The following is a 27,645-nucleotide window of genomic DNA, read 5'->3' on the forward strand; positions in this document are numbered from 1 at the left end:
ATTACGAGATATAAACCATAACAGCGTACTCCGTAACAGGTTTAATTTTGTTACGATAAAAACGTATAGTAGTATTTATAAATTTATATTAACAGGTAATTAACAGATAAATTAAGATAATTAAGAGCGCGCTCTTATTAGACTTTTATATTAGTAGAAATATTTACACATGATATAGTTGATTATATTGCTTCATCTATATAATTGACATAAATATAATAGTCTCGTCACATAAGTTTCATATTTATGAAATAGATAACTCTGTTATATATTTGTCTAATATTGATAAACAATATATGTTAATAATCATTAATGTTAGTTTGTACTGTTACAACACTTATTAATTTGCTTCATTTTCTATCCATGCCATACAATAATTCCTTTAACGATTCTTCATTTATAGTCTGCAAAGGATCGTTAATATCTTTATCATGACTAAAATTTTGTTCTACAGTCGATTTTACTGTGTTCACTCGTGCATTATCAGAAGCTTGAAGTGAGAAGTCAGCGGTATAAGAATCTATAGAATCTTCCCTCTGTTTAGGTGAGGACACTCTCAAGTGTTCCATTTCGAAAGTAGGAGAGGATACACTGTTTTCAAAAGGCGATATCACCATTGAAAAGAAATCATTTGTGGTTTTCATGTCCAACTTCTCGTTATTTGACTTGTTTACTGATCCTGCAGATTCCTCAAAGTCTATAGAATTAAGATTGTTAGTATCCCATGTCTTATCTTTTGCGTTTTTTGTTTTGGTATTTTCAAAAAGGTTTTGTTCTTTTTTCTTAAAGGAAGACATGTCGTTTATGTCTGAGTGCAGTGCTAAAACATGTTGTCCCTCATCATTTATCATCAGTATGAATTTATCGTCCTCATTGCCGAGAGCATTCACGCAGGATTGACTATCTTGCAGAGTATTGGTCACCTCTGGCTTGACTATTGTATTATCAGTTCCTTGTGCAATTGCATCGTTGCATAATTGCTGAGTATTTCCTGATGTTTGTGTGGGACATTTATGAGTTCTTTGGCTTACCTAAAAGAGCGTAGATTATGAGTGAACACTGTTAACAATTGCAACACGATATCTATGATTAAAACATTTTATGATTATTTTGTACCTTATACCGAAAGCTTTTGCCACACATTGTGCATTTATAAGGCATCACTCCCGTGTGAATTCGACGATGGACTAAATACGAAACACGCTGACGAAAACATTTTCCTGCGGAAGAATTAGTGTAACGTATAGGAAGATTATTATTATCATTATTAGCCTGTACATGCACACATTTACAAAAGAAATTTAATAGCATTTTTTGTGAAGATTACCTGCTTTTATTAAACCATGCATAGCACGCCATTATATACTATATTACAGACACTATGCAAACAAAACAATTAACATTCGTTGTTGGTCGGTTATATCGTATAAACAATGTGTTATGGTTGTTACTGTGGCATCAGATTATTCTTCTATAACGTACCACAAGTTTCGCAAGCAAACGGCTTCTCTCCAGTGTGTATTCTTTCATGATTGTGTAATGTAGAAAGTTCCTTGAATGATCTACCACAAGTTGTACAAGTGTGAGGTTTATCATCTTTATGATAGAGTCTATGTTTGTGATACGATTGCTGAAAGGTAAAACTTTTGTCACATATTTTACATTTATACGGCATCTCTCCTGAATGTAATCGCTTGTGCTTTTTTAAAAAATATTTTGTCGTAAACATTTTACTGCAGATATCACATTCCCATTGTTTGCCCTCGTGGGTTTTTAAGTGTTGTATCACATGTTGCTCCTGAAACAAGTACAAACAAGATTATAAACAGAGTTCTGCAAATTAAATTATTAAATTATTAAAATATTATTTATAAAGAACATTATAACGCTGTATGAGCAAGATAGAAATATATCCTTACTTTTTTGAATTTCTTTCCACAAGTGGGACAATTGTATCCATCATCATTGCATGTAAGCTCAGTTTGATCTTTAGGTAAAGAACCTATAGATATTTACATGTAAATAATAAATCACTTTTGTTCGAATATTACATTAAATTATTAATGGAAAATAAATTGCATATAATATAGTTACTTGCCTAAATTGCGACCAACATGTGCAACTCTCATGTGTACCATTAAGCTGCCTCTCATTTTAAATACCTTAGAGCACAAATGACATGAATAATTCTTAAGGATTTTGCTTGGAATATTGATGGAGTCTTGCTCGTGAACTAGTTGCTTGTGCAAAGCTAAAATGTTAGCATCAGAAAAATGAAAGCCGCATATGTTACACCTTTCCACTTTTTCTTTTGATGCCACTGTCCCAGAAAATGCAGATGTTTGTATGTGAGGTAATATCTTTTTGTGTTCTAAATTGTCTTCTTGATTATCATTATTCGTTTCAAGCATAGTCTTCTTTCTATTAAATAAGCTTTGCTTATCATTGCATTCTTCTGGAGATGCATCTGTACAAGCTAGCAACGTATTCTGAATTGATTGAAAATTTGTGAAGTCATCTCCCTTATCAGCTAAATTTATCGTTAAATTTTCCTTTGCAACACATTGATTATTATTTGATTCTATACATTCTCTTTCAATATTTTGATAAATGTTGCTGTCCACAGTTCCTGTCATTTTTATTGCAGCAAACAAATTGGATGTCATTGCTTTCTCTGCCTGTGTATTTTCTTGTGATACATTTAAGTGTTTAACATTGTCGTTACAAAACTGCTGTGTTGCATCAGCTGTTCTTAATATCCCTTGTTGCGCATTTACAGCTGATTTTAACGCAATATTGTGATTTTCATTGGGCTGTGGGAGAATATTTACCTTTATCAGATCATAATTATCATCTGATATGAAACTGCGTTGATTTGCATTCCTCGCAAATAAGTTTTGACTCGGTGCTTGAGACTGTGAATTTATGATAGAGATTTTGTTCTCTGCAATTGATACACCAGGCTCTGATGATTTTATGCAAATCCTATCGTCGCCGGATTCTATCGTGTTCGAAGCTTGTACCTTATCTAACTGCTGCGTTTTCAGTGCATTCCAGTTTTGCAAAGCAATGTTGTGTGCGTTATGAATTGCAATTAAATGTTCACTGGGAACAACGATATCCATCCGTTTAGGTGACTCGGCTGTATTATTCTCCAAATTAATTGTATGACCAAACAAGTGTATAGTTAATTTATCTATACCTAACAGTACTTCGTTACAAACTGGGCAAATAAGAGGTCGAGTTGCTACACTTACAAGTCCAGCTCGTAATGCATCAACTGTTAAGAATCCAGGTTGAGAACATAATGGACAGGCCAGAAGTCGTGCACACATTTTGCGTTTGACTGTAGAATCTTGTGTACTTTTCCAATTATTATATATATATTTTTGCCAGACAAAGCATAATATATTTTTGCTTTTGTAACTACGTGATGTCGTTTATCTTAAACATTCTTCGACTTTCACAGTACAGTTAACCAAGAGTTATAATTATCATAAAATTGTGACATAAACAATGCGATTGGGTATTTAAATCTGGCATTAGAATCTCATCAAAATGATTAGGGTTATATGCTTCAACTGTAGGCTCGGCAATTCAGAATAAAGTTTAGTAACACATTACATAGTTTATGGTTACTTTAATAAAATTTGACAAAATACTATTGCAAATTGTGAACTGATACTACACATGAAATTTTCACACCTTAAATCTAAATTTAGAAAGGCGGTTTTAGATATTTGTGTTGAATTCCTGTGTCTCATTATGGAGCGTATCTGCTGATCTGCAAGCTATATTTAGACAACTGGTGGGATATTCAAAGCAGCATGAATATCAAGATAAAATATATTTATTAAATACTATTTGAATAATCAATTTATTACAATTTTATTATATAAAAGTGTCTGTCATAAATTTACATTATTAACATTTATATGGCAAGCCATCTTTACAACAATATTCTCTACCTGCAGAAAGATTGGTATTTATCCATTCATCTTTGCAGTTCTTCATGAAAAGATGAGCCTGTCAAAAAATATACATTAAAATATTAGTATCAAATAATTGTATGTTTTACAATTTATTGTCAGATTAAGAACAATAATAAAAATTAAGTTTTGTACAATATTCTACACTCACCCTTTCTTTATAACAATCACGGTCTATAGAAGCACAAAGCATTGCCTGACTGTTTGGTAAATGTCTCACTATCTGTAAAATATAATTTCAATATTTCATTAAATAACAAGTATTTCAGCTTAGATGCATGATGTGAAAATTGATGCAACAAAAAATTGTAATTGCAGCTTATGTGTAAAAACTCACAGCGTCAAGACATTTGCTGGTGCAGAGCTTATTTCCAATAGCAGTACATGGAAGTGGATCAGGATGCTCGTGGAAGAGTGCAGGATACCCTTTAGGTTGTTCCTTGCTCCCTTTTTTAAATTGTCCACTTAGAAATACAGCGCAGACACAACCGACTGATTGTTCATGTGAATTCGTAGATGATTTAACAATGTTTGAAACGGTACTATTTTTTTCTGCATGAGAATATGATATGCAAAGAGCCATCATCACCAATGCTAAGTACATTTTGGCCTAGAATTTGAACTGCCGTAGTCTGATTGAATAGTTACCACATACACAATATTGCTTCCCGTTGAATCTTAATTATACACACACTCACATTAACTATGATGATTTATGTTAAGTAATTTTTTTAAATATTATTTTTAGAGTAAAGAGAAAGAAAATATAAAAATTATTTCTTTGAAAAAATATCTACACGTATTATGTATATTATATGATAGCTTGTATTCATTACAGAGAATATCTCTGTGTCACTCTACTGAAATTGACTGAAAAATAATAAGATTGATGCTTTAAATCTCATTAAATCCATATCATGTCGCAACAAATATAGGTCATTGATATGCTTGCTAAGCAAAACTTTGTTTTCTTTACTCTTTACTTTAGTTGTTTGTATTTATTCGTGATTGAAATCATATATCTGAGGAAATATGTTTGACTAAAATTGCAGTAATAAAGTCAAACAGTACCGTTGTACATATACAAAAAAAACACAATAAACAGGTAATTTAAAAAAGATGTTTATTTGTGAATTATATAAATATTTAAATTTATCACTTATTAAAATAAAATAAGTTAAAAAAGTAATTATATATGCGCATTATACATACAGACTAGGAAATTTTCTTGAACTTCCGACAATGAGAAGGTACTTATAACATCTTTCTCATAAGTTTTGCTTCTCCTTCTAATACAACTCTATCTCCGTTAGCAATACACATATAAACACACTTGATGATTTTTCTTACCGATACAATTTTTACTGTAACTTCTACAGTGTCACCAGCATAACAGGGTTTAGGAAATGTGAGATTTTGTTCAATAACTACAGTACCTGCTCCGGGTAACTTTGTCCCAATTAAACCTGACACTAAACCATTGAGTAAAGCACCGTGTGCTATATTTCTTGCTGATTCAGTGTGTATGGGATTATAATCACCAGTCAATTCAGCAAACTTGAGTATGTCGTCATTCGTTATTATTTTAAAAACTGACACTTGATCCCCTTCTCTCAAATTCTTGGTCGTTGTATTAGCAAATGATCTTACTTTGGAAGTTTTTATATAATTTTTAAAGAATCCAGTAAAGAATCGACTTAACTTCATAATGCCTGTCTTTAACATTCACAGCAAAAATGTATTATCGTAATTATATAATTTTTAAATAAATACTTATATGATTGAATTTGAACTATTTAAATTTAAACAATTTTTTTAGACGAGTTAATTATTGTTCTTTAACACTTTCTAGTTCACTCGCTTCACAGTTGTTCAGAAATGTGGTAGCTAAATTTTTAATACGAATATTTTCACTGGACGAAAGTTTCATCATTTGTTTAATTATTTCGGGTGATATTATTTTGCTTCTTGAATCAGATGTAATCAAAAACATCAAGGAAGAAATTGCTGAGAGTAAAATGTCTTCATCCTCGGAAGAAAGCAGCGCTGATATTAATTCAACACCTCGATTGCGTAATATATATAGTTTATTTATTGGATCTAAAAAAAAGAATATTTTGTAATACAAATTCTTTTATCTTTTTTAAATTTACAAATTTAGAAGATACTTATCTTTTCATTTTTTTATCATAGACTTACCTAAGCTTAAGTTGCAAATACCACCGATGGCAAAACGTACTAATCTTGGATTATTTTCAGACAAAGCATACAAAAATAAATCGATTATTTGTAGTTGTCTTATATAACCATAATTTATAGGATCGTAGGCAAAGTTTGCTAAATTTGCCAATGTTTGCTCCTTTGCATCTAATAATTTGAAATGGAAAGACCGTTTTATTAATACTTGTATATTTATTGAAAAATAGCCATACATATTTGTAATATTGCTTCTCACCTTTAGATTTGGTCGTTTTATACTCGGTAGCTAGGAGTTTTAAAAAATCGTAACGCCCAATACCATTCTTTCCTGTACGTTTTATTAGTTGCCTTTTAGTTGAGAACATTTAGGTTTTGATGTCCTTGGTTTCTTATTACACGACAGCATTTACTTTTCAGAGATTTTTCTCTTAAATTCTTGGTTTAGCTGTAATGTAGAATATTGATTATAAAATATTATACAAATTATATAAATGTGTATATACTTACTGTTTTTTACTAATCAATATTAAGTAGTCAAGACAAATACAATTATCCTCTATTCTTTCGTATAATAATAATCTTTATAGCTAGCAATGAAATCGCGACATACAGAATTATGCTGGATTCACATTGCTAACAAAACTCAAACATTCGGGAACGTCATGAGATATTATATTAACCTCTTCCGCAATTCTTGTATTTTGATACAAATGAGCATGTGCAATGCTCCTATCGTTTATCGAAGCCTTCGAGATCTCGGATCGATTTCTAGCATCGTGACACAAGCATGGCGTCACTTCACTGACGGACTAAACATGATTGGCGGATGAATTGGACGTAATATTGGCGAGACCAATGAACAAACGCCACCTAAATAACAGAGCTGATAAGCTATCAGCGTATATTCGAACATACTTGTTCTCTTTCTCTTTTCCCCTTTCGTTCTCCCTCTCATTCCTCCCTTCGTTGCTCCGTTCTTATGCAATTACGGCAGCTGCTACGGTGGAAGTCATGGTTAACACGTAGCCGGCGTTTGACGTGTCCTAGCCTCCTAGCTTAGGCATATAGCGATTTGGTAATTTGTTGCGTGCTGCTTGATTTGTAACGTGTTGTGCACGGGACCGCGGGCGTTTATGCACATATGGCAAACGCCACATTGTGAGCGCTAACTCCGAGTACACGCGGTACACGTATATTCGACAGATCCGTGCAAACGTGAGGCGACGAAACATGCTGTCGAACAAGTCGCCGTCGTCGTCGCAGGCCTCATCGTCATCGTCAGCGTCCAGCACGGCGAACGCGAAGGTCATGTTCCCCGATAAGAAGCCGACGACCAAGCAAATGAAATCCTCCACGCTGACGAACGCCGCCGGCCTCAGCTCCCTTATTACTTTCACCGTTCTCCTGCTCGCCTGGATCTCGGGTTTCGCCTCGCGGCTTTTCGCGGTCATACGTTTCGAAAGTATCATACACGAGTTTGACCCTTGGTACGTATGTACTCGCCGGAGTTATCTGACCACGCTGTTATCTCTAAGATAACTCTGCCTCATAATCAGCAAATTCAAGATTTTTTTTAACATGAGAGAAATTTTTCACAGAAACGTAAAAAATTTCTCTCGTGGTTAAAAATCTGCTTTATAAAATGAAAAGCAGATGTAACGATTTGCAATGTTTCAATCTTGTGTCGTTGAAACGTGTGAGAATGTACATCTACCTGGAATCTAAATATCTTCTTCGCTGACTGATTGGATATATTTTGAATTGTTATTATTGTTATTGTTAGCAAAGTTTCGTTTCTTATTAGGTATTGATTTATAGGAAGTAAGAGATGAGTAAAAACAAGAAAGAAATGTTGTATGTTGACAATTTTATATAATACCGGTCTAGATATTGAATTTGAATTTCGATTTTAGGTTTAACTACAGAGCGACGGCATATATGGTGCAACATGGATTCTACAATTTTTTGAATTGGTTTGACGAACGGGCATGGTATCCATTAGGTCGGATCGTCGGTGGAACTGTCTATCCTGGACTCATGATAACATCTGGATCGATACACTACATTCTTCATTCTTTGAACATACCAGTGCATATAAGAGACATATGTGTATTCTTAGCTCCAATTTTTAGTGGCCTTACTGCCATATCTACGTATTTATTAACGAAGGAAATATGGAGCGCTGGAGCTGGCTTGTTCGCTGCTTGCTTTATCGCCATCGTGCCCGGCTACATTTCAAGATCTGTAGCCGGCAGTTACGACAACGAGGGAATTGCAATTTTTGCATTACAAATTACCTACTATCTTTGGGTTAAATCGGTCAAAACTGGCTCCATCTTTTGGGCAAGCATGACTGCTCTGTCTTACTTTTATATGGTATCAGCATGGGGAGGCTATGTGTTCATTATCAATCTGATTCCACTTCATGTATTCGTTCTGCTAGTTATGAATCGCTTTAGCAACCGTCTATTCACCAGTTACACTACATTTTACGTACTTGGACTTTTATTGAGTATGCAAATACCATTCGTTGGTTTCCAACCGATTAGAACTTCTGAGCATATGGCAGCGGGTGGTGTATTCGGTCTCCTGATCTTTGTAGCAGCTCTTAGGTAAAAAATAAAAATAAAAAACCTTGACCAAGTATTGAAAAGTAAACCTGAACATATATATGTCTTTCTACATGTTGACTTCTCCAATTTCAGATACTTAAGAACTGTACTTACTAAATCTGAGATGAAATATTTTGGTGGTGTGGTAGCCGTATCAGCGGGCGTGCTCTTGTTGGCTCTGGCTGCATTGACATATGCTGGTGTCGTCGCTCCTTGGAGTGGTAGATTTTACTCGCTATGGGATACTGGCTATGCCAAAATACATATCCCTATAATAGCATCCGTATCAGAACATCAACCGACAACTTGGTTTAGCTTCTTTTTCGACCTGCACATTCTTGTTACGACATATCCTGTTGGTCTTTGGTACTGCATTAAGCACATCAATGACGAGCGTGTCTTTGGTAAGATAAACTACTCAATGATATTAAGAATAATTCAATATAGCTTCAGCAAAGTTAGTTTATGCGTCGGCATTTGCGATTTGACTTACATTTACTTCATTTATGTTGATACGTCAATGAGTTAACGAATTCTTTCTTAGTTATTGAAATAAATGATATTTATTCTTTTCACAGTCATACTGTATGCCATAAGTGCCGTTTATTTCGCCGGAGTGATGGTGAGACTTATGTTGACTCTGACTCCGGTAGTGTGCATGCTAGCCGGTGTCGCTTTCAGCAAACTTATAGAACTATATCTCAAAGAGGAAGATAGAGAGGGAAATGAGCGTAACGGTAACGAGAGCAACGAAGAGAGCGAGGAGGAAAGAGAGAGAAGTCCCGGTAGAGCATTGTACGATAAAGCCGGTAAACTTCGTCGAATGAAACATGAGAGACCGAAAGGTAGTGGTGACGGATTAGGCGCCAATCTCCGCAACATCGTTGTTATCGGCATACTAATGTTGTTGATGGTATTTGCTGTGCACTGCACTTGGGTGACCAGCAATGCGTACTCTAGTCCGTCTATTGTTCTGGCGTCTTACAGCAATGACGGTAGCAGAGCCATACTTGACGATTTTCGGGAAGCTTACTATTGGCTGGCTCAAAATACCCTCAACGACGCGAGAGTCATGAGTTGGTGGGATTACGGATATCAAATCGCTGGTATGGCTAACAGGTAAAGCAAAACGGAATTTATGAAATTGCGCGCGCGCGTGGATCATCGTTCGCGAAACGTTTTAAAGACATATTTAAGATTCAATCTCACGTAATAATCTTGTGTCTATTTTTGTTTTGCAGAACTACACTCGTAGACAATAATACGTGGAATAACTCACACATAGCTCTGGTTGGTAAAGCGATGAGCTCGAATGAAAGTGCCGCTTATGAAATTATGACGTCTCTGGATGTGGACTACGTGTTAATTATCTTTGGCGGAATGATCGGATATTCAGGTGATGATATTAATAAATTCCTGTGGATGGTCCGAATTGCCGAGGGCGAGCATCCCCAAGATATTCGGGAGAGCGATTACTTTACCGAAAGGGGAGAATTTCGCGTGGACTCCGAGGGTTCTCCCACTCTACTGAACTCGCTAATGTACAAGTTAAGTTACTATCGGTTTGGGGACGTTAAAATAGACTACCGATCGCCTTACGGTTATGATCGTACTCGTAACGCGGAAATAGGCAATAAAAACTTCCAGTTGACGTATCTGGAAGAAGCTTACACTACTGAACATTGGCTCGTCAGGATTTACAGGTGAGCGATGCAATATCGAAAAAAGTTTTAATTTGTTTTCTTAAAACATTGTTACTTTATTATTATTTCATGTTCATAATTAGCTGTTAAAAAGCTATACATATTATTTTCTTGCAGGGTGAAAAAACCAGCCGAGTTTAATAGACCAAGAATCCCAATTTCTGAACGCATTATTACCCGTCGTGCAAATTCGTATATTAGTAAAAAGGTTGGTATTTATATTATCTTATGAGTATGTAAAGAACGAGAAGTCTCTATTTTTTTTTTAAAACAAAGGTTTTTCGTATCGTTTTGCTGTTTCATAATCACACTTAAGTTGATCTGGAAACGTAGTTGAAGTTATGGGGGGTCGGGCATTAATGTTTCAGACTGCGCGGCGTAAGCGAGGTTTCATAAAAGGCCGGCCAGTTGTTATTAAAGGACAAAAACCTCAACGACGAACAACGTAACGAAGATCCGCTATTTCATAACAATTTGCAAAAAATACAACTTTTGTAATAAGAGAATTACCGTCCCTTGGGTCTATCACGAACTATACCTCGAATTAAGAATTTAATATCGTCAAAACAGTGTTCAACTGGTTTGAAAAATGGGGTACCGTAAAAGTGAAAGGAAAGAATAGTTTTCAATATCCAGAACAATTGGAGAAGAATCGGCGATTTTTTATAATTTATCATTTCTGAAAAAAAATTAGTTTTCATTATTTCAGAGTTGTATGTACTATATCGTATTACATTGTTACTTGAATTCATTTTTCATAAGGATAAATCATCATTATTAGTTATTAAAGATGTAATTATACATTATAATTGCATTGCACATTTGTTAATCTGGACATTTTATAGAATCATATAGTCCGCATATATTTTCAATAATTGAGTCACTACAATAATGTATAAACGTATTCATTAGAACATGATACAATTGTACAATATTTCTTGCATTCTTTTAGACGAATTAATTTCTTATTTAATTATCGTTTCACTTCTTCTATTCACTTGCATTTAATAATTAATGATGATAATTTAATAATGTAAAAGACCAAATTCATTTATTTGTTATTGATCAAATTTGTACCGAAGTTTCATGTAAATTGAAACTCGTAAGACATCTTATATAGTTAGTGTATACACGTTATGTTACATAGTGTGTTTAATGCACGTGGTATTGTGTCAAGTGGAATTTGGTGAGAAAATGAGCAGTTCTTTGCCAATTCTCAACTGGGACATCAGAATGATCGAGTATGTGTCATGTGTACACAGTTTGTTGTATAGCATCTTGTTGAAAGATAAACATTTGTGATAACACAGTGTTGTCATTTACAAATATGCATTTAAAACCCAATTTAATTTTTGTTTCATTTAAGAAAATAAAAAGATTTTAGTGAATATAAGTTATACACATATATATATATACATGTAGGGATTGTTATATAATTTTGTCTAGTTTTTATTATACAATGCAAAGAAATATTTCTCAACATCTTACAGGAAAATTAATATTTAGAGTATCTTCTTTTTTTATAATTCCTCTTTAAATAACTTTGCTAAATGGGATATATAGCAATAATAAATTATGCAAAACTTATAAGCATATTATTTACACGAATATATTATTTATTGACAACTTATAATACATTATAATCTGAGTAAGAATATCCCAGATATTATTAATTTGTCAGTTCAATAAATATTGAATTGTTTCAGCTTTTTAAAAATCAAAATTAATTCGAAAATTTTCAATTTGTTTATCGAATACAGCTTAAATCTTATCAATTTTATATCCTTCTAATAGAAAAGAAGTATTTTATACATTGTTTAAAAAGTAAACGAAATTGCCATGTGCACGCGTCAAAGTACGGTCAAAACAATTGTTTACAGAAATTGTAATATAAAAATGTGTCAACTACAAATAACATGCAATATATGTTTTATTTTGATATTAGTGTATTGTATATTTAATAAAAACATAAGAAATTGCTAAAAAAAGATTTAAAATATACGTTAAAATATAAAATGTCACAATCTTGTTTAAAATTACTGTTTTCCTAAAAATTATTTTGATTTTGCAATACTCCATATGAAAAAATATGCAATAGATTGAATAGATATACTTTCATAAACGATGCAAAAGAATAAGGTTGAAAAACATGATTTTTTCACAGTAGGTATACTTAAATAGAAATATTTCAAAAAAATTTCAAATATAAGTTATGTTGTAAAAAGCCGAAGTCTATATATAAGAAGTTTCATATTTTAAAATAATTGTTTAGAACCAACTAAAAATTTCTACATCCATCTATTTATCTCATCTGTCCATTTACGCTTAATTTCATTTCAAATAAAAATTTTTGGATTCGCAAGATTTCCTTGTAAGTAGTTATGGACATGGAGATACATGCTAGGCGATTCAGTTAAATTGCTACTATGATCATTTTGTTTTCTTGTGAAAGTTAGTAATTTAAATTCTCACCGTACTGTTATTTATACACATGTATATATCATAATTTTTTCATAATTTCTTGACTATTCACTGTGGATAATGTATATTTGATTTTACATTGCTAATAAATGGGGAAATGACAATAAAGAAAGTTCAAGTGAAAAGAGCAACATGTCTATATTATTACTTTCTCTTTTAAGCAGCAAAGATTACTTGAAGAAACTAAATTCAAAATTATACGCAGATACTGAAGTGTGAAATAAGACATGAGATATTGTAATATCTTTGTATCTTCGCAGAACTTCCTGTGTGTTCAATTACATATAAGAAATAAAATTATTTTAATGTATGGTTTAAACTTATGTTTAAACGTCCCGCTAAAAGGGAGACGAACGATACAATGCCCAACTGTTATTACTTGTACGTCCGGATTACGGCGCGGAAACATTTCATAGATATTTTTTTATTATCATACAAATATATACAGTATATGTTAATATCTCATTATCAGTCGCTGATAATAAAGTCGATCAATTATTCCTGTATGAAGTCGACAAAATAAATGACAGTTCTTACATAAAGTTCTTACAAATTATAATAACCAAATTATAATAAGAAAGTTAAGAATGATAATTATGTACATATAACAATGTATAATTAACAGGAATGATAATAAATAATAATAGATTGCATATGATATATGCACATGATATACCGTATCAATTATACTTAACAATGTTCATATAGTACTTGACCATATAGTACCTATCCACAATATCTTTATAAAGGTAGTTTTCAAGTATAAACGGACATGTGCCAAGTATCCCAAATTTCGCACTTAACAAATTCGTAAGATCATTTAGAAACGAAAATGCTAACGCTAAAAAATAAGTAGTTTGTTTAATATAATAAGATAATATAAACATTTTATTGATGTCCAGATAATATATATATATATATATAAATATCAAATTTATAGCATACTTTAAAGTATATAAATAAATCAACAATATATTAAAATCAATATTAATTGGAAAATTATCGCAAAGTTAAGAATACTTTTATCATTGATGTATGATGTACCATACTTGAGCACGGAATATTAATTTAATCAATTAATTATACTCTTAATCCACCAAATATTTCTTATTTCAAAATGATTATATAGTTTGAATGCATTAATATTAAATGTTTTATTTCTAAATGATCTCTGGAATTTCTTATTAACGGACGTTGTGCGAAGTCCTAGATAATATGCCTTTTAATTGCATTGCTTTCCTTTTTTACAAAGTATATGTACAACTTAATGATCTTTTGCATTTTGATATTTTTTGTTAAATAGAAAAGAAAAATTGTCTTTCTTTTATAAAAACGATTCATCATTAATGTTAATGTGTTTGTTTCAAGAATTATTTTGAATTAGATTCAGCTCTGAGTTTGAGAGCACGAGTACTTAAAATACGTACAACGATATTACTCATAACTGTATCAATATAATTTTTCCAAATATTGTTTGTCATTCAGCAGAACAATTCTGCTTGATTAGGTACATCAGCGTAATTTATCGCATACATTGCACATGAAATATAAACTGTTTCTCGAAATAAACAAACAAATTCGTGCTATTAAATAACTAAATTTTGCTAATAATAAACTTAAAATTTTCTCTTGATTTCTTTTAAATTGAAGTAAAAATAACCGATATTAGTTTTTACATACAAAATGAAGAGGCATTATATTCGTCGTTACGAGTGTACTTTTCAACAAAAAATTATAACGAATAAAAGTGTGATTGCACACGTAGAGTAGGCCAAATGCTATTTCGTCCAGTTACCTGTTCGATAAATGTTTAAGAGGACCGAGACTTAATATAGAGGTAGCACCAAGTGCACCCAGGTTGCAAGTGCTAGTATTTCTCGCACCGTCTATCGTGATAATTGGCAAGCCGAAGTAACCACCGGTTTGAACACTTAGTTGCGATAGCGGTATGTAGCTTTGAATACCTAAATTCGCCAAGCGGTTGAGGACATGCGGCGATTTTAGGTCTACAACCGGGAGGGCCAACTCCGCGCCCCCGTTTTGCGCCATCGTGTCGACTTCCTTGTGATAAGTCTGTTTATGCGTTGCCAATGCCTGAATCGTTGGGTACTGTGCGGGACAAAGATTACACCTAGACAAAGAACAGACCACGTATCGATTAATTTCATTCCTGCATGCGTGTAATCGTTTAAAAGTGATATTCAAGCGACGGTTTTAATTTACTTGTGTAGCAATTTGCTCGTTGTTCGATGAGTTGCCATGTGTTGCGTCAATATATCTTGATTTTGAAAGTTTTTATCGCACACCTGACATGTTAATAACGCTCTGGAAAGTACAAATATCGTGTCTCGTTAGCCGTTCATCGATTGATATCGATAATCTTAGGATAATTATAATGTATACATACATGTGCATAATAATAATAAAATGCAAACTTGGATCTGAATGGGTGGTTTTTACCTGGGTGGTCGACCACGTCTAACCACTGGCATCTGCAGTGGACCGTCCTGCGTGAGGTCCACAGTTGGTGGTCTCGGTGGTCGTTCAACTTGCTCGTTAATCGGCGACTTATTCTGCTTGTTTTGTGGAACAGCAAACTGTCCTTGCTCTTGCTGCTTTCTTTGTGAACTAGTCGGTATGATAGAAATAGCAGAATTCAGATTGAGTGCTGTAACATTCAAAGGCTGCTGTGAAGGTGATGTCCTCTGCTGCTGCTGGGAAGGTACCTGCTGTTTGTTTTGTTCGCTTGTCTTATTCTTATTTGCAGCTGGAGTAACTGTTATACCTCGAGCCGCGAGGACATTTGCCACCGCCTTGGCGTCAGATTTCTTTCCCCCTGGGTTCGACGTGTTCTGGACTTGAGCTGGGGTGGAACCTTTAGGTTAGTAAAACAGAAATACATGTTTTTATTTTATTGTAACGTACCCCTTCTGCGAATGTAACGATATTATTCTCTTCAAAATATATATATTTATCAATGAATGTAAATTGTGTGTGTGAGTGTGTAAAAAATGAATTTAAAATGAATTTAACAAACTTTATCGATGCAAATAATGCTAAAGTTGAATTTTAAGATGATAAATGTAATAAACATAAATTTTATAAAATATTTCAAAATATTGATGCTTCAAAAATATGAAATTTAATTTCATAGAAGAGGCACTTTACAAACTAAAGATTAAGTATAAAGAAATCCACAGGCAGGAATATAACTTAAGTGAATGAATACAAATAATAAACAAATGTTCTTCGACCAACACTGGCTAAAAATATATTTATAACGCACAACGTTTCGGCTTAATTTGAAGCCCTTCTCATTACAATTTGTTTATTATTTGTATTCATTATTTCCTGGCGGTTATAAATACTTGGTTATTGTTAAGTGAATGAACTAAAAATGAGTCTTCTCTTGATGTGATGGAAACTTACCGGGTTGCCGAACACTCAAAGTGATCGAGTCCGTGAGATGTATCGTGGGATCGTTTCTACTATTCTGTTGAGTAGTAGCTCCCTGAACATTTTGAATAACGGGCAGTCCATCGTTTCTCTTCTGTTGCGCTATGACGTGACAATCTGCATCTTCGTTTCTATCGGGTAACAGAACATCCATACGCCTCTGCTTTGCAGTGCTATTTTGCGGTTGAGCTTGCATATTTTGTTGCATGGGTCTCTTCATGCGTTGACGAGTAACTGGACCGGTTTGCGGTAACCGCGACGCTCTGGAAATTGAAAAAACAATACGTTTAATAAACGTTTACACGTACGAGTGCAAAATCTAAACTTACCTGCTGTTTTGAGCAACAGACGCCGACGGATATCGCCCTCGTGGAACTTGCTGAGGTATTTGGGGATGCATTTGCGGAGGAGGGGCGGCAATTTGTGGATACGGACCCGGACCATACTGATACAAGTGCGCCATGTGCGGAGGATAGTGTATATTCTGTGGACCAGGTACTCTGTACAACGGCGGCCTTCCTGGTGGCTGTACAAAATAATTCGGCCCGGGTATCATTGTGTTGGCGCCCGGGGGAAGACTAGGAGGCATTTGTGTCTGCGGAAGAGGCATACGCTGCACTTGCTGTGCCAGTTGCTGTACAGGTGGTGGTAGTTGCTCAAAGTTTACCGGCGATATTTGCATCTGCTGACCAGCATTACTACCTCCCGTCGTCGCTGCGTTAAATGTTGGTGAAGTAGTCTGATGCGGCGACGTCAACGGTGAGCTTCTACTGAGCTGTTGTTGAGCACTGTTCGGAGTTGTCGACGTTGTCTCCATGGACGACGTTGTGGCGGCATGAGGCGAGTGCGTGGTAGCATTCAATTGCGGTGATGCTTGGTTCAAATGTGGCGAATTCCGATTCATGTGCGGTGAATTCGACGACGACAAATGATGGGGCGATAGTTGGCTTATGCTTGGCGAGAGCGAGGTTCCATGTATTTGCGCTCGGTGCAGCGACACTTCCATCGGCGACTGGAAAATGAGATTCGTGCATTCCGGAATATTGCACTGATAGTGGCCAGCCTTACTACGATGCTCATCCAGATGCGCGATGTCTTTGAACTTCTCATTACAAACGCGACACGTGTTGACTGTCTCTGCCAATTTTTCGAGAGGAACATACTCAGTTTCGCCGGGCGGAAGATTACTCGCTAATGATACTTCACTGGAATTCCGTCTTTGATGTTCCATGAGGAAAGTTTGCAAGAGCGATCCAGCGTTTTCCATGTTGCTATTACCACCGGTGTCAGCTTGTTGTTCACTTTCCTTGCTTGGGTCCTCACTGTTCTTGTTTGACAGATCAGTGGACAATTGATTCCAGCTGAAACCTTGCGCTTGTGATTCAGTCGATTCCTTGTTCTTATCTTCGCTGTCGCATCTGCGATCCGCCGCATGATTAGGAAATGTGGAAGACTTGGGAATAATACTGATGGAAGGATTTTCTTCGAGATTGTGTATTATGCTAGTATCGTGATTCCTATCGTCCTCTTCCTCAACAGATGAGTTATCGATCATTTGATTCGTCGACCTGGAACTGCAAAAGAACCGAATCCAGATTTATTGTAAGTCGAAGATACATTGTAAGTCACTACAAGGAAAATATCGTCTGTCCAAAAAGATCTTGCAACTGAAGCGTCTAATAATCAAGGCACAGAAGACTTTTCATTACCATCTAGTGCTCTTGTTCCCTCACCGATTCTACAATATACAGTAGCGCTCAAAAGTATTTTGTTCGTATAAAAACTTCCTGGTTTTCGGACTATATCGGTTTTCAACTGACTATAAGAGAAACTCATTAGCAAATTAAAAGTCATGTGTATTTTTCTATATCCTTATAGCACACAACTCTAGTCTAAGCTTACCATTTGCCAATGTTGCCAACTGAAAAGTTCCCTTACAAAATACTTTCGAGCGCTACTGTAATGCATTCCTAGACATCTCACTCAAAATGTTCGACAATCGTGCATTTGAATTGAATGAATTTACCTCGACTGTTCGCCAAGTTTTCTCAGATACTCGATAGTTTCCCTACAAGTTGCTTCTAAGGCATCCGACTCTTCGTGATCCTCGGATTCTGAAAGCCTCTTTTCAGAGTTGTTGTAATTGTCAACGGTTTGTATGTCATCAACATTTTGATCTTCTTTCTCGGATGGATTTGCCATATCACTTCCTACACCAGAGTCACCCTCGTTAACATCTAAGGACGGCCTTTCTTTCTCTTCCAAAGGATTGTGATCGTCCGTGACGAATTTAATATTGTCATAATCATCCTGCAAATGAAGTCACTATAGAACACGAGCAAGAACTTAAGCCTCAACATCGTCTAAGAAAACACTCACTTGTTGGTCTACCATCACGTTTTCAAAAGATTCATCGTCCGAGCTTTCCACTGCTTTGTCATCTCTTCGCTCATTCTCCTTGGCACCTGCCACGTCTTCTTGCTGATGATTTCCGATGTTCGAATGAAGATTACTGTTGACTACCGTAAAATCCTCTGACTTGTCCGACTTCTTCAGCGTGAGCTTGAGGGAATCCGCTACAGTCTGCTTTTTCAGGGTCAATTTCAGGGAACCCTTCTTCTCAGGATCCAGCCAGTACGTGTCGTTCTGCTTTTTCACCTTCAGTACCTTCGGGCTGGCCACTCTGTTCAGGACAATGTAGGACTCCCTCAGGTGAGTGTGGACATGAACGCGCAGTAGCTTCTTCGAGGCGAACTGCTGGCCACAAATGTTGCAGCTCAACAATTGTTGGCCGCTCGAGCTGTCGTCTGACGAGTTGGGAGTGCCTTCGCCCGTGTCTGAAACAGAACGCATGGGTACGGTCATTCAATCTTCCCGTTTTATCGAGATTACATCTCCTCGCGTCGTATCGCGCGCGTGAATTACACACGCGCAGCACCACCGTTACGTAGTACATGTAAAGTTTGTTTGGTGCGCAGAAGTTACATCGTTTTACGGTGGAGGGGAAACGAGGGATAGACACATAGGAAAGAGATAGAGGGATTAGGCAAACAACGCGTAGCGATGGCATACCAGTACCGATTGATTATCCGCCCGTGGCCGTTCAACGTACGTACGGTAGGTCGCGAGCCGGCGAAACGATCATCGGCGAGTTATCTGCACTTTGCCGCGCTTTTCTACATCACTGTCAAACCGTTCTCACGACGTTGTCACTCGGCTTGACTCGATGTGCACGAGCGCGCATTCGTCACACACACACACACCACACACACACACACGCGCGCGCGCACACACACACACACACACACACGCACACACACACACACGGACGGACGGACGGACGGACGGACGGACGCACACACGCGCAAAAGAGAAGGAGAAACGCGCGTTACATCGGCGGCGCGGGACTAGTATGCGTGTATTTACATACGACTAGCGTAAACAAATCGAACATGCGCGATTCTGTTGAATTTTCTCGTGACACAGGTGAATGCGATCAGCAAAATGGTCGGTGCCAGGCATAATTACCTCTTGCTTTCGCTGAGAATTGAAAACACGACTCACCAATCGATACGTTGCTAAAGCGTGCGCTGCATTGGTCACTTTCGTATCGGCGCGCGATTTCCCGCCACCGATTGGTCCTACGCCGCATGTCACGGCGAGTCGTAAAAACGTTTTTTTCGACATTTTTTCATTGCAATTTCTTTGATTACATTCTTTGGTTTTTTCAGAAGAGGAGAGAAACATAATTAAAGAAAGACTTAAGTTATTATAAAAGTTCATTAATTATGGAGAGAGAGAGAGATGAAAAAGTGATATATCGTGCTAAGAAGTAAATTATCTATTTTAAAGAAGGAAACATTGAAATTGAGTTTTATAAACATAATATATATACAGCATATATGTGTAAAAAAAAACTGTTACTATATTCTGAGAGGAATAGGCGAAGAAAACGCATTAATGACAGAGGGAAGAACAATGGGTGTCTCGTTATTCGACACATCAAGCTCATTTTTCAGGTGAAAAGATTTTCTTCGTCAGCAAAGTATTCTAGGTGTAAAGTGTAAGGCGTGATATCCTATAATGCAACGTGTCATTGCAGGATATGGTGCTATTGTCGGAATATCAGGCGCGTTTCTTGTCGTGCGCCTCGTGTTTACAGATTCCTAACCTATAACTAACATATAACTAACGCCAACTTCAATACTTGGCGTTGGAACACTCAAATACTTTGTTGTTCCCTTAATAACCTTCGTATATTTATCCTATTTTGCACATTTGTTTCTCACACAAATCGAGAACGATAACAACTATTAAAATATGGAAATAGTTATAAAAAAATTGATATTAGTTATTAAAGGTAACAGTGGTCAAATGAGACAAATCTTTCTACTGGATTATGTAATAAGAAATTACAGATTTTTTAGATAAAGTCGAGCAGTAACCAAGTTTCTCTAAATGCAATGCAACAGTTTCATTTAATATCTTCAGTGTTTCTGTCATCTCTCGTGTTGATTATTGACATTGGTGTCTATAGGTTTGAAAAATCTACCTATTGATAATTTGAAATTACTTATTACACATTTCAGTATTTGAAAGAACAGATAATACATCAACATTTCAATAGTTACTATCGATTTGGACTCTTGTAATAGTTGTGTAGTAATAGTAGCAATAATACTAAGAGGCAGATATTGCGAAAGAAAGAAGGATTTTAAGAACATTTTTACATGAACAATTGTAACAGTAAGATCAGACATTGATCAGAAGTTGTAATTTATACAGATCTACAAAGGATTGTTGGATTAGTAGATCCGCAGTAGAAATATTGTTGAACAGATTTACTTCAAAGCAAGAGATAAAAAAAGAACAGTTGGAAATGTATTATACAATACATAGTTTATGTTTCAAGAGGCAAACATATAATAATAACTTTTAAAAAGCTTGATGAAACATTAATGACTTTAATGATACTGTTTTAACTTACCAGTACTTTTCTACAGTCTCTTACAAGATTTGAAACCAAATCTTTCATATCATTAAGCTTGTTAGAGAAAATAAAAATGTGTGTGTTTGTGTAGCAAAGAAATATTGAAATTAGTTTTTATTACGGATCTTTCAAGAATAGCTTATATCAATGACATAAAAGAAAGGGTTTGCGCTTATACCAATTTGTCTTGCATAAATACAATTGTTATGCTTTATAAAATCAGTCGATATTACACAATTGATTATTGTTACTCAAACACGTACCGGAATTTTGTGACAGCTCCACGGCGCCGTTTTTATACAACTTATTTTCCACAGAAAATTGAAATTCTTCAAAATCGTGATCCAATGGACTATTCATTTCCAATCTGTAAAAAAATATATAATACTCAAAGTATCGATAATAAAATCTCCGTGAAAATTTCTATTCAACATTCAACCACGTTATATCAACAATATCCGGTCGTATTATATGCGCTTCGCGCAAGTTACACAAGTATAAATCACTAAATAATCATTTATTTGCACTTATGCGAGAATGCTAATTCCTCCGATTTTCTTTCTTTTTTTTCCATACGCAAATTATATTTGTACATTGCGGCATACTTACAAGCATTGTTATCAACAATGCAGACTGTCATGAGGTCATTAACATCGGCTTATCCTCGGTTGACTTATCACGGCAACATCAATGTCATTACCAGCAATTAGATGGTATCAATGTGCATATACCACCACTGATTGCGATGTTCATCGAAGTCGATCCGAGATCTCTCACAATCTCTCGATTCAAGGAGCGTAGGAGCGTTGTCTCGATGGTCGCGTGGATGAACGCGCGACAGATCTACGCGCCCAAAGCCGGAACACAACAGGACGCCAAAGTGCGACACTACATTGATACGATTCGTGACCTGCGTTAAAACGTTTCGGATTGGCAAACGCGCTGTTCAACGGTAGGTAAAGTCAATTAGACACGCGTGCTTAGTCGAATTCGCTTGGCGCGCCAGCCAATGTCAGCAACAGGCAGCAGAATCGACGAGTTCTTTTTTCGTTGCTGTGTGGAATCTCAAGCGTAACGGAAGCAGCAACCTTTCCCTTCCTTCGTCTACCTAGAGTTCAACGTAAAGTCGAAGGAAATTTCTCGCGAAAAGTAATCGATCTCTCCGCTGTCGCGGTTCTGCCGAGTGAGTACAAAGATCCCGCGCCTTTCCCGAAAACTTTCTTTTACATATGATCAAAGATGGCCGACAGTGTTATGATGTGATCACTGCTCGCTGATCGGCCGCGCATACTACTACACTCGTTCGTCGTTCGTTACGAACTAAATGTTCAACAGTCAGGTGTGCGACGATCGCCACGGCTGCGGTCTCTCGTCCTTCTACTACGCGTCGAGTCTCAACTTATTATTAGTACGTGGTATATTGAGCCGCCAACATGGCGACGCCGAGAACCGCCGCCGAGCGGTATGGGTGAGTGAGCGCGCGCGGGCTATAGGATAATCAACACAGTGTGAATCGTGCCGAACTGTTGAGGCACGTTCAGCGACGAGTTCAGAGTGTTCAGATGCGTTGTTTTGTAAGGACGCGCTCACTCGCTCGTTCGTGGGACAGCATGCGCCGCTCGTTGTTGCAGACGGCGGGATTATTGCTCCTCCTTCCCCTCTCCACCGTCTGCGTCCTTCCCCTCTTTCTCTTGTGTCCTCTATCGCTTCTCCCTCTTTCTCCTCCCTGTTACCTGCTCCCGCTGCGTCTCTTTCACGATAGCAGTTGGAGGGTTCATTCTCGTCATACGCACACACACTTGTCTACGTATTGTATCCCGGTGCACGCGTTATACGCATGATTCGTGGTCCTTTGCACGAAACCCAACAAATACAAGAGCGGGGTACATTGAATACGGGCGAGCAATAATGTAAAGAGGAACAGAACGAAACGGAAAGAGAGGGAGGGAGGAAAGAGTGGTGTGGAAGGAGCCCGAATTGAAATTAAGTCAACCTAACGTTCGTTCAAGTGCGGATGGGGAGCCAATGAGCGACGGCGGTCGCTCGTGACGCAGGCGCAACGAAACATCACTGAACTATTCCGCGTCCCTCTTCTGCACATCGTCGCTTTTCCTACCCCTCCCTCTGTCTTGATTGCCCTCGTCTACAAAGTTTCCTCTTCCTTTTCTATCCCCCCCGTCTTTTCTCCTTCTTTCTCGCTCGCACTTACTCCGTCAAATACCGTGGCTTTCAACTGAATCCCTCATTCCGTGCAATTCCGTGCGAGTGAAATCGTCAACTATCCAATTGCAACCCGTCATCCATTATACTTAAAAGCTGCTGCACTCCCGACAATTTATATCCATAGTTTCACGATGGTTCTGGTTCCGTCAGACGGAAACTCTCTTTCTCTCTCTCTCACGTGCTGCCATGTACATTCACGTACACGCACAGAGAGCCTAACGTGAATTTATTACATTGACCTTACGTTGACCTTACATTTGTAGTTTCGTGTATAAAAATCTTACAATAATGTAAATTCGACTATTCAAAATAAGAGTTTTGAATCCAGCATTTTGTGTTTAGCTATACTACCAAGTTTTATGATTGGTTTAAAGTATTGCTTAAAACGTCTTGCAATGTATATTATTTAGTATATTGAGTAATAAAAATTTCCAATACAATATATTGTTGCTATATCAAGACATAATGTTTACATAGGATACGCTGAAGTGAATAACCTGTTAGTAATAACCTGTTACTAAACCGCATAATCTATTTTTTTATACAAATTTATAATACATAACTACATTTCGAATAACCGGTTTAGCTGATAGAGTTTACGCAAGCGAGGTGTGGTCGGTAATGGTTGGAGGTCGATGAAGACGAATATAGTAGGGGAACTCTTAACGGAACATGTCGAAAACGGCCGAATCTGCTGTCTATTGATCTCAGTTCGGGGTACTCGAATAGCACAATGTCGAGATTCTATATTTAGCCGTTGGCAAGGTAGCTCTACTTGATTCGATAAACTTAAAGCGAGGGCGAACAAAAGTAGAATTATTTTGAACATATCTATGTATCACAAGCAAAAAGAAAAAGATACATTTGGATGTCATTCGCTTAATAAAAAAAATATTTATGATTCTTATTGTTATTTATCTGGAAGGTGTAGCTATTTGAGATGTTCTACTTAAGGATTTATATTTATGTTAATTGCCATTTATATTCGCTTGATGTTTATATCATGATGATACAAAATTCATTGCATCAATGCGCATCACTATTTATTAATGAATCTATATATAGTAACAAATGTTTCTTAAAACTCATGAGACCAAGATACTTATAGCCAATTAGCTGTAGTTATAGACTTTACATTGAAAGCTGCAAACATACGATTCAGTGGTCAAATACCTGGCTGCCACTGGTATTCACATTCCGCGGAATACTTGAATATTGATCCCTCCCAGGCACATCCCTACCGTAATAACGCCCACCCTACAGAACTCCGTACTGTGCGCAATGACTGCAGCTAGTTCGTGCAGAGAGGGTAAATCCTCTTTACTGGAGCAAGCGAGATTGCCACGATATAGTAGCGGCGTAACTTGGACGTGGAAATGGCAGAAGTGGAAAAAGGTAGAAAAGAAAAAAAGTGAAAATGGGAAAAGAGGAGAGAGAGGAGAGAGCGAGGGAGAGAAAAAGAAACGGATAAGATACGTGTTGTGATGTACGTTACCTCACGATTCCTCGCTACTGCTTCCTCACAAGCCTGATTTCATCACAAGAACCTTGCGAATAATTTCCTAAACTCGTTCTTATGCTGATGAGTTTAGCTTCAGTTATGCCGCTTAAATAAGAAAGAGACTGTGGATCGTTGATAGTGAGACCACAAGATTGTGTTTCATAATTTAATCGAGCTTTTATTGGGTCGTCCGGAAAGTTCGTGCCGATTTTTAATAGATGGCGTTGGAACATGTCTGAATATATCAATGTTATTAAAAACATACGATTTATATACATATGCTTAAAGGTGACATTTCAACGCATCTTTAGGAAAAAAGTTGTTTCAGATAAATTGATTCGTGTCAGTTTTGTACTCTTTTCAAGATGGAAGAAAACAAAGAACATTTTAGACACTTGATGCTTTTCTATTACCGGAAAGGCAAAAATGCCTCACAAGCAACAAATTCGATATGTTCTGTTTACGGAGAAGGCGCTTTAGCTGAAAGAACCGTACGTAAGTGGTTCGCTAAGTTTAGAGCTGGTGATTTTAACCTTAAAGACCAAGAACGCTCGGGCAGACCCTCTACTACTGATGATGACCAAATCAAGACACTGATCGAGAATAACCCGCGCTACACGACACGTGAATTAGCAGAGATACTGAGAATATCGAAAACCACTGTCCACGATCATGTAGTGAAGCTTGGTTACGTAAGTCGCTATGATGTATGGGTTCCGCATAATTTGGCCGAAAAAATTTAATGGATCGCATTTCCATCTGCGACTCGCTGTACAAGCGCAACGAAAACGTACCATTTTTGAAGCAATTAGTGACGGGTGACGAAAAATGGATCATTTACAACAATGTAGAACGAAAAAGATCCTGGGGTAAGCGAAATGAACCAGCATTAACCACTCCGAAAGCCGGCCTTCATCCAAAAAAAGTCATGCTCTGTGTCTGGTGGGATTGGAAAGGAATCCTATATTATGACCTCCTACCACACAACCATACGATAAATGCAGATAAGTACTGCTCGCAACTGGACGAATTAAAGACAGCGATTCAGGAAAAACGTCCAGAATTAGCTAATAGGAAGGGCGTCGTGTTCCATCAGGACAATGCCAGACCTCATGTTTCTTTGACTACCCGACAAAAATTGTTGGAGTTTGGCTGGGATGTGCTACCTCACCCACCGTATTCACCAGACATTGCACCTTCAGACTTTCACTTATTTAGGTCTGTGCAAAATTCTCTTAGCGGCAAGAACTTCAACTCTTTGATCGACATAAAAAAACCACCTCGAGGAGTTTTTCGCCGAGAAACCTAAGAAGTTCTGGGAGAATGAAATCTTCCAGTTGCGTGAAAGATGGACAAAGGTTGTGAAACAAAACGGTGCATACATAAGTCAATAAATATTTATCGACATAAAAAAATGTTGCCTTTGAATTTTCCTTCAAAATCGGCACGAACTTTCCGGACGACCCAATATTATAAAAGCATTTTAATTTCATTCTATTTCAATGTATCAATTTCTAACTTTCTTTTTTTCGTTATTATACGCCTCTCGCTTATTTATTTTATGATGATATATGCGGTAATTTATTATGTTATTAAATGAATATTAATGCAATCATAAATATGAGTGATGATACTCTTTTAATTATTCTTACTTTGGAATATTCGCCATCATTTTAATATTTTTCTCAATCTATTGAGCAGCTGACAAATCCCCTCTTGAAAAAGAAAATAAATGAGGGCTTAATTTCTTATATTAAAGTACATGCATTTCTACATATTCATACCATTTGTACAGAATACGATACATTATACATTCCCTAGGAGCATGTGAAACAATGCTTCAGCATTTAATTAACTAGTTAAGAAACTAGGAATTGAAAGCCACTTATCTAAGAAGAAAAAGAATAATAGAAACTACATTCAGTATGTGCATAGTTATGGAAAGTAATAATAAAGTACAAATCAATATTATTTAACCGCGACATAAGTTAATGTGTTTGTAGAGAGCAATAAAAAAATAATAGCACTTCTCTCTCTTTTACTTTTATCTTACTGCTCCACCGTTATTCTATAACTACGTTATAGAACTGGAATTTTTCGCACTCATATTGCGCCTGTATTGTCGTGTTGCTGGTTACTTGGCCGCTGCTGTTGCTGACGAACTTGCAGTCCCGCACCCTACGTGATAGAACAACAGAAATGGTCGACGGACCGAGAATACTTGGCAACGCAGCAGGGGATACATTCATCCACTTTCCCCTCTTTTCTTCTCCGAACTTGCATCTACTTCAGTATCCACCTACATAGAAGGACTTCTACACATTTACATACCAGTAAACTCGTAGCCACGTAGCTTACTTTGAGTCGATCCCTTGGTCCCCTCTCTCTTTTCCCCGTTCCATGTATACAGCAGCTTCCTTTGTGTGGTAACGTTCTTTCACATTCCTTTTTTTATCCTCTTCTTTTATAGCCCTGCAGCTATAAAGATAAT

At 36.5% G+C, this 27,645-nt stretch overlaps 4 protein-coding genes and 1 long non-coding RNA gene across 13 annotated transcripts; 2 read left to right on the forward strand and 3 right to left on the reverse strand.

The window, feature by feature from the left end:
- Positions 1–131: 131 nt before the first annotated feature.
- Positions 132–3,867, reverse strand: LOC105282996 (zinc finger protein 62). Its single transcript, XM_011345366.3, has 5 exons — positions 2,099–3,867; positions 1,920–2,002; positions 1,483–1,798; positions 1,117–1,220; positions 132–1,031 (listed from the first exon to the last, which is right to left on the reverse strand). Exons 1-5 carry the CDS (start codon positions 3,333–3,335, stop codon positions 351–353), a joined length of 2,421 nt encoding a protein of 806 aa, XP_011343668.2. The 5' UTR covers positions 3,336–3,867; the 3' UTR covers positions 132–350.
- On the reverse strand, positions 3,864–6,902 carry LOC105283049. Its single transcript, XM_026975010.1, has 8 exons — positions 6,696–6,902; positions 6,445–6,633; positions 6,189–6,356; positions 5,921–6,089; positions 5,340–5,649; positions 4,327–4,599; positions 4,141–4,212; positions 3,864–4,026 (listed from the first exon to the last, which is right to left on the reverse strand). The coding sequence occupies exons 2-8, from the start codon at positions 6,551–6,553 to the stop codon at positions 3,925–3,927; spliced, it is 1,203 nt and encodes a 400-aa protein (XP_026830811.1). The 5' UTR covers positions 6,554–6,633; positions 6,696–6,902; the 3' UTR covers positions 3,864–3,924.
- A 254-nt stretch (positions 6,903–7,156) lies between these two features.
- LOC105282998 (dolichyl-diphosphooligosaccharide--protein glycosyltransferase subunit STT3B) lies at positions 7,157–11,896 on the forward strand. Of its 3 annotated transcripts, XM_011345370.3 has the most exons (8): positions 7,157–7,263; positions 7,392–7,675; positions 8,102–8,800; positions 8,894–9,204; positions 9,379–9,919; positions 10,042–10,503; positions 10,621–10,711; positions 10,872–11,896. In XM_011345370.3, the coding sequence occupies exons 2-8, from the start codon at positions 7,419–7,421 to the stop codon at positions 10,950–10,952; spliced, it is 2,442 nt and encodes an 813-aa protein (XP_011343672.1). In that variant the 5' UTR covers positions 7,157–7,263; positions 7,392–7,418; the 3' UTR covers positions 10,953–11,896. The 3 variants fall into 3 exon arrangements, with proteins under 3 accessions (XP_011343672.1, XP_011343673.1, XP_011343674.1); XM_011345371.3 differs by having other exon boundaries at positions 7,163–7,675; positions 10,837–11,896; XM_011345372.3 differs by having other exon boundaries at positions 7,163–7,675; positions 10,843–11,896.
- Positions 11,897–13,106: 1,210 nt separating this feature from the next.
- LOC105283000 (bromodomain-containing protein 4) lies at positions 13,107–27,629 on the reverse strand. Of its 7 annotated transcripts, none has more exons than XM_026974975.1 (11): positions 27,513–27,629; positions 26,619–27,453; positions 22,040–25,329; positions 21,694–21,797; positions 18,820–19,277; positions 18,467–18,750; positions 16,770–18,014; positions 16,414–16,703; positions 15,445–15,859; positions 15,208–15,309; positions 13,107–15,115 (listed from the first exon to the last, which is right to left on the reverse strand). In XM_026974975.1, exons 4-11 carry the CDS (start codon positions 21,788–21,790, stop codon positions 14,776–14,778), a joined length of 3,231 nt encoding a protein of 1,076 aa, XP_026830776.1. In that variant the 5' UTR covers positions 21,791–21,797; positions 22,040–25,329; positions 26,619–27,453; positions 27,513–27,629; the 3' UTR covers positions 13,107–14,775. The 7 variants fall into 7 exon arrangements, with proteins under 7 accessions (XP_026830776.1, XP_026830777.1, XP_011343678.1 ...); XM_026974976.1 differs by having other exon boundaries at positions 26,619–27,332; positions 27,486–27,617; XM_011345376.3 differs by having other exon boundaries at positions 16,770–17,035; positions 17,108–18,014; positions 26,619–27,617.
- Positions 20,322–21,858, forward strand: LOC109611222. Its single transcript, XR_002193558.2, has 2 exons — positions 20,322–20,459; positions 20,543–21,858. It is a non-coding gene; the product is annotated as an uncharacterized LOC109611222 (long non-coding RNA).
- Positions 27,630–27,645: the final 16 nt, after the last annotated feature.

The sequence above is a fragment of the Ooceraea biroi genome, chromosome 14 (genome assembly GCF_003672135.1).
Source record: "Ooceraea biroi isolate clonal line C1 chromosome 14, Obir_v5.4, whole genome shotgun sequence".
NCBI lineage: Eukaryota > Metazoa > Arthropoda > Insecta > Hymenoptera > Formicidae > Ooceraea > Ooceraea biroi.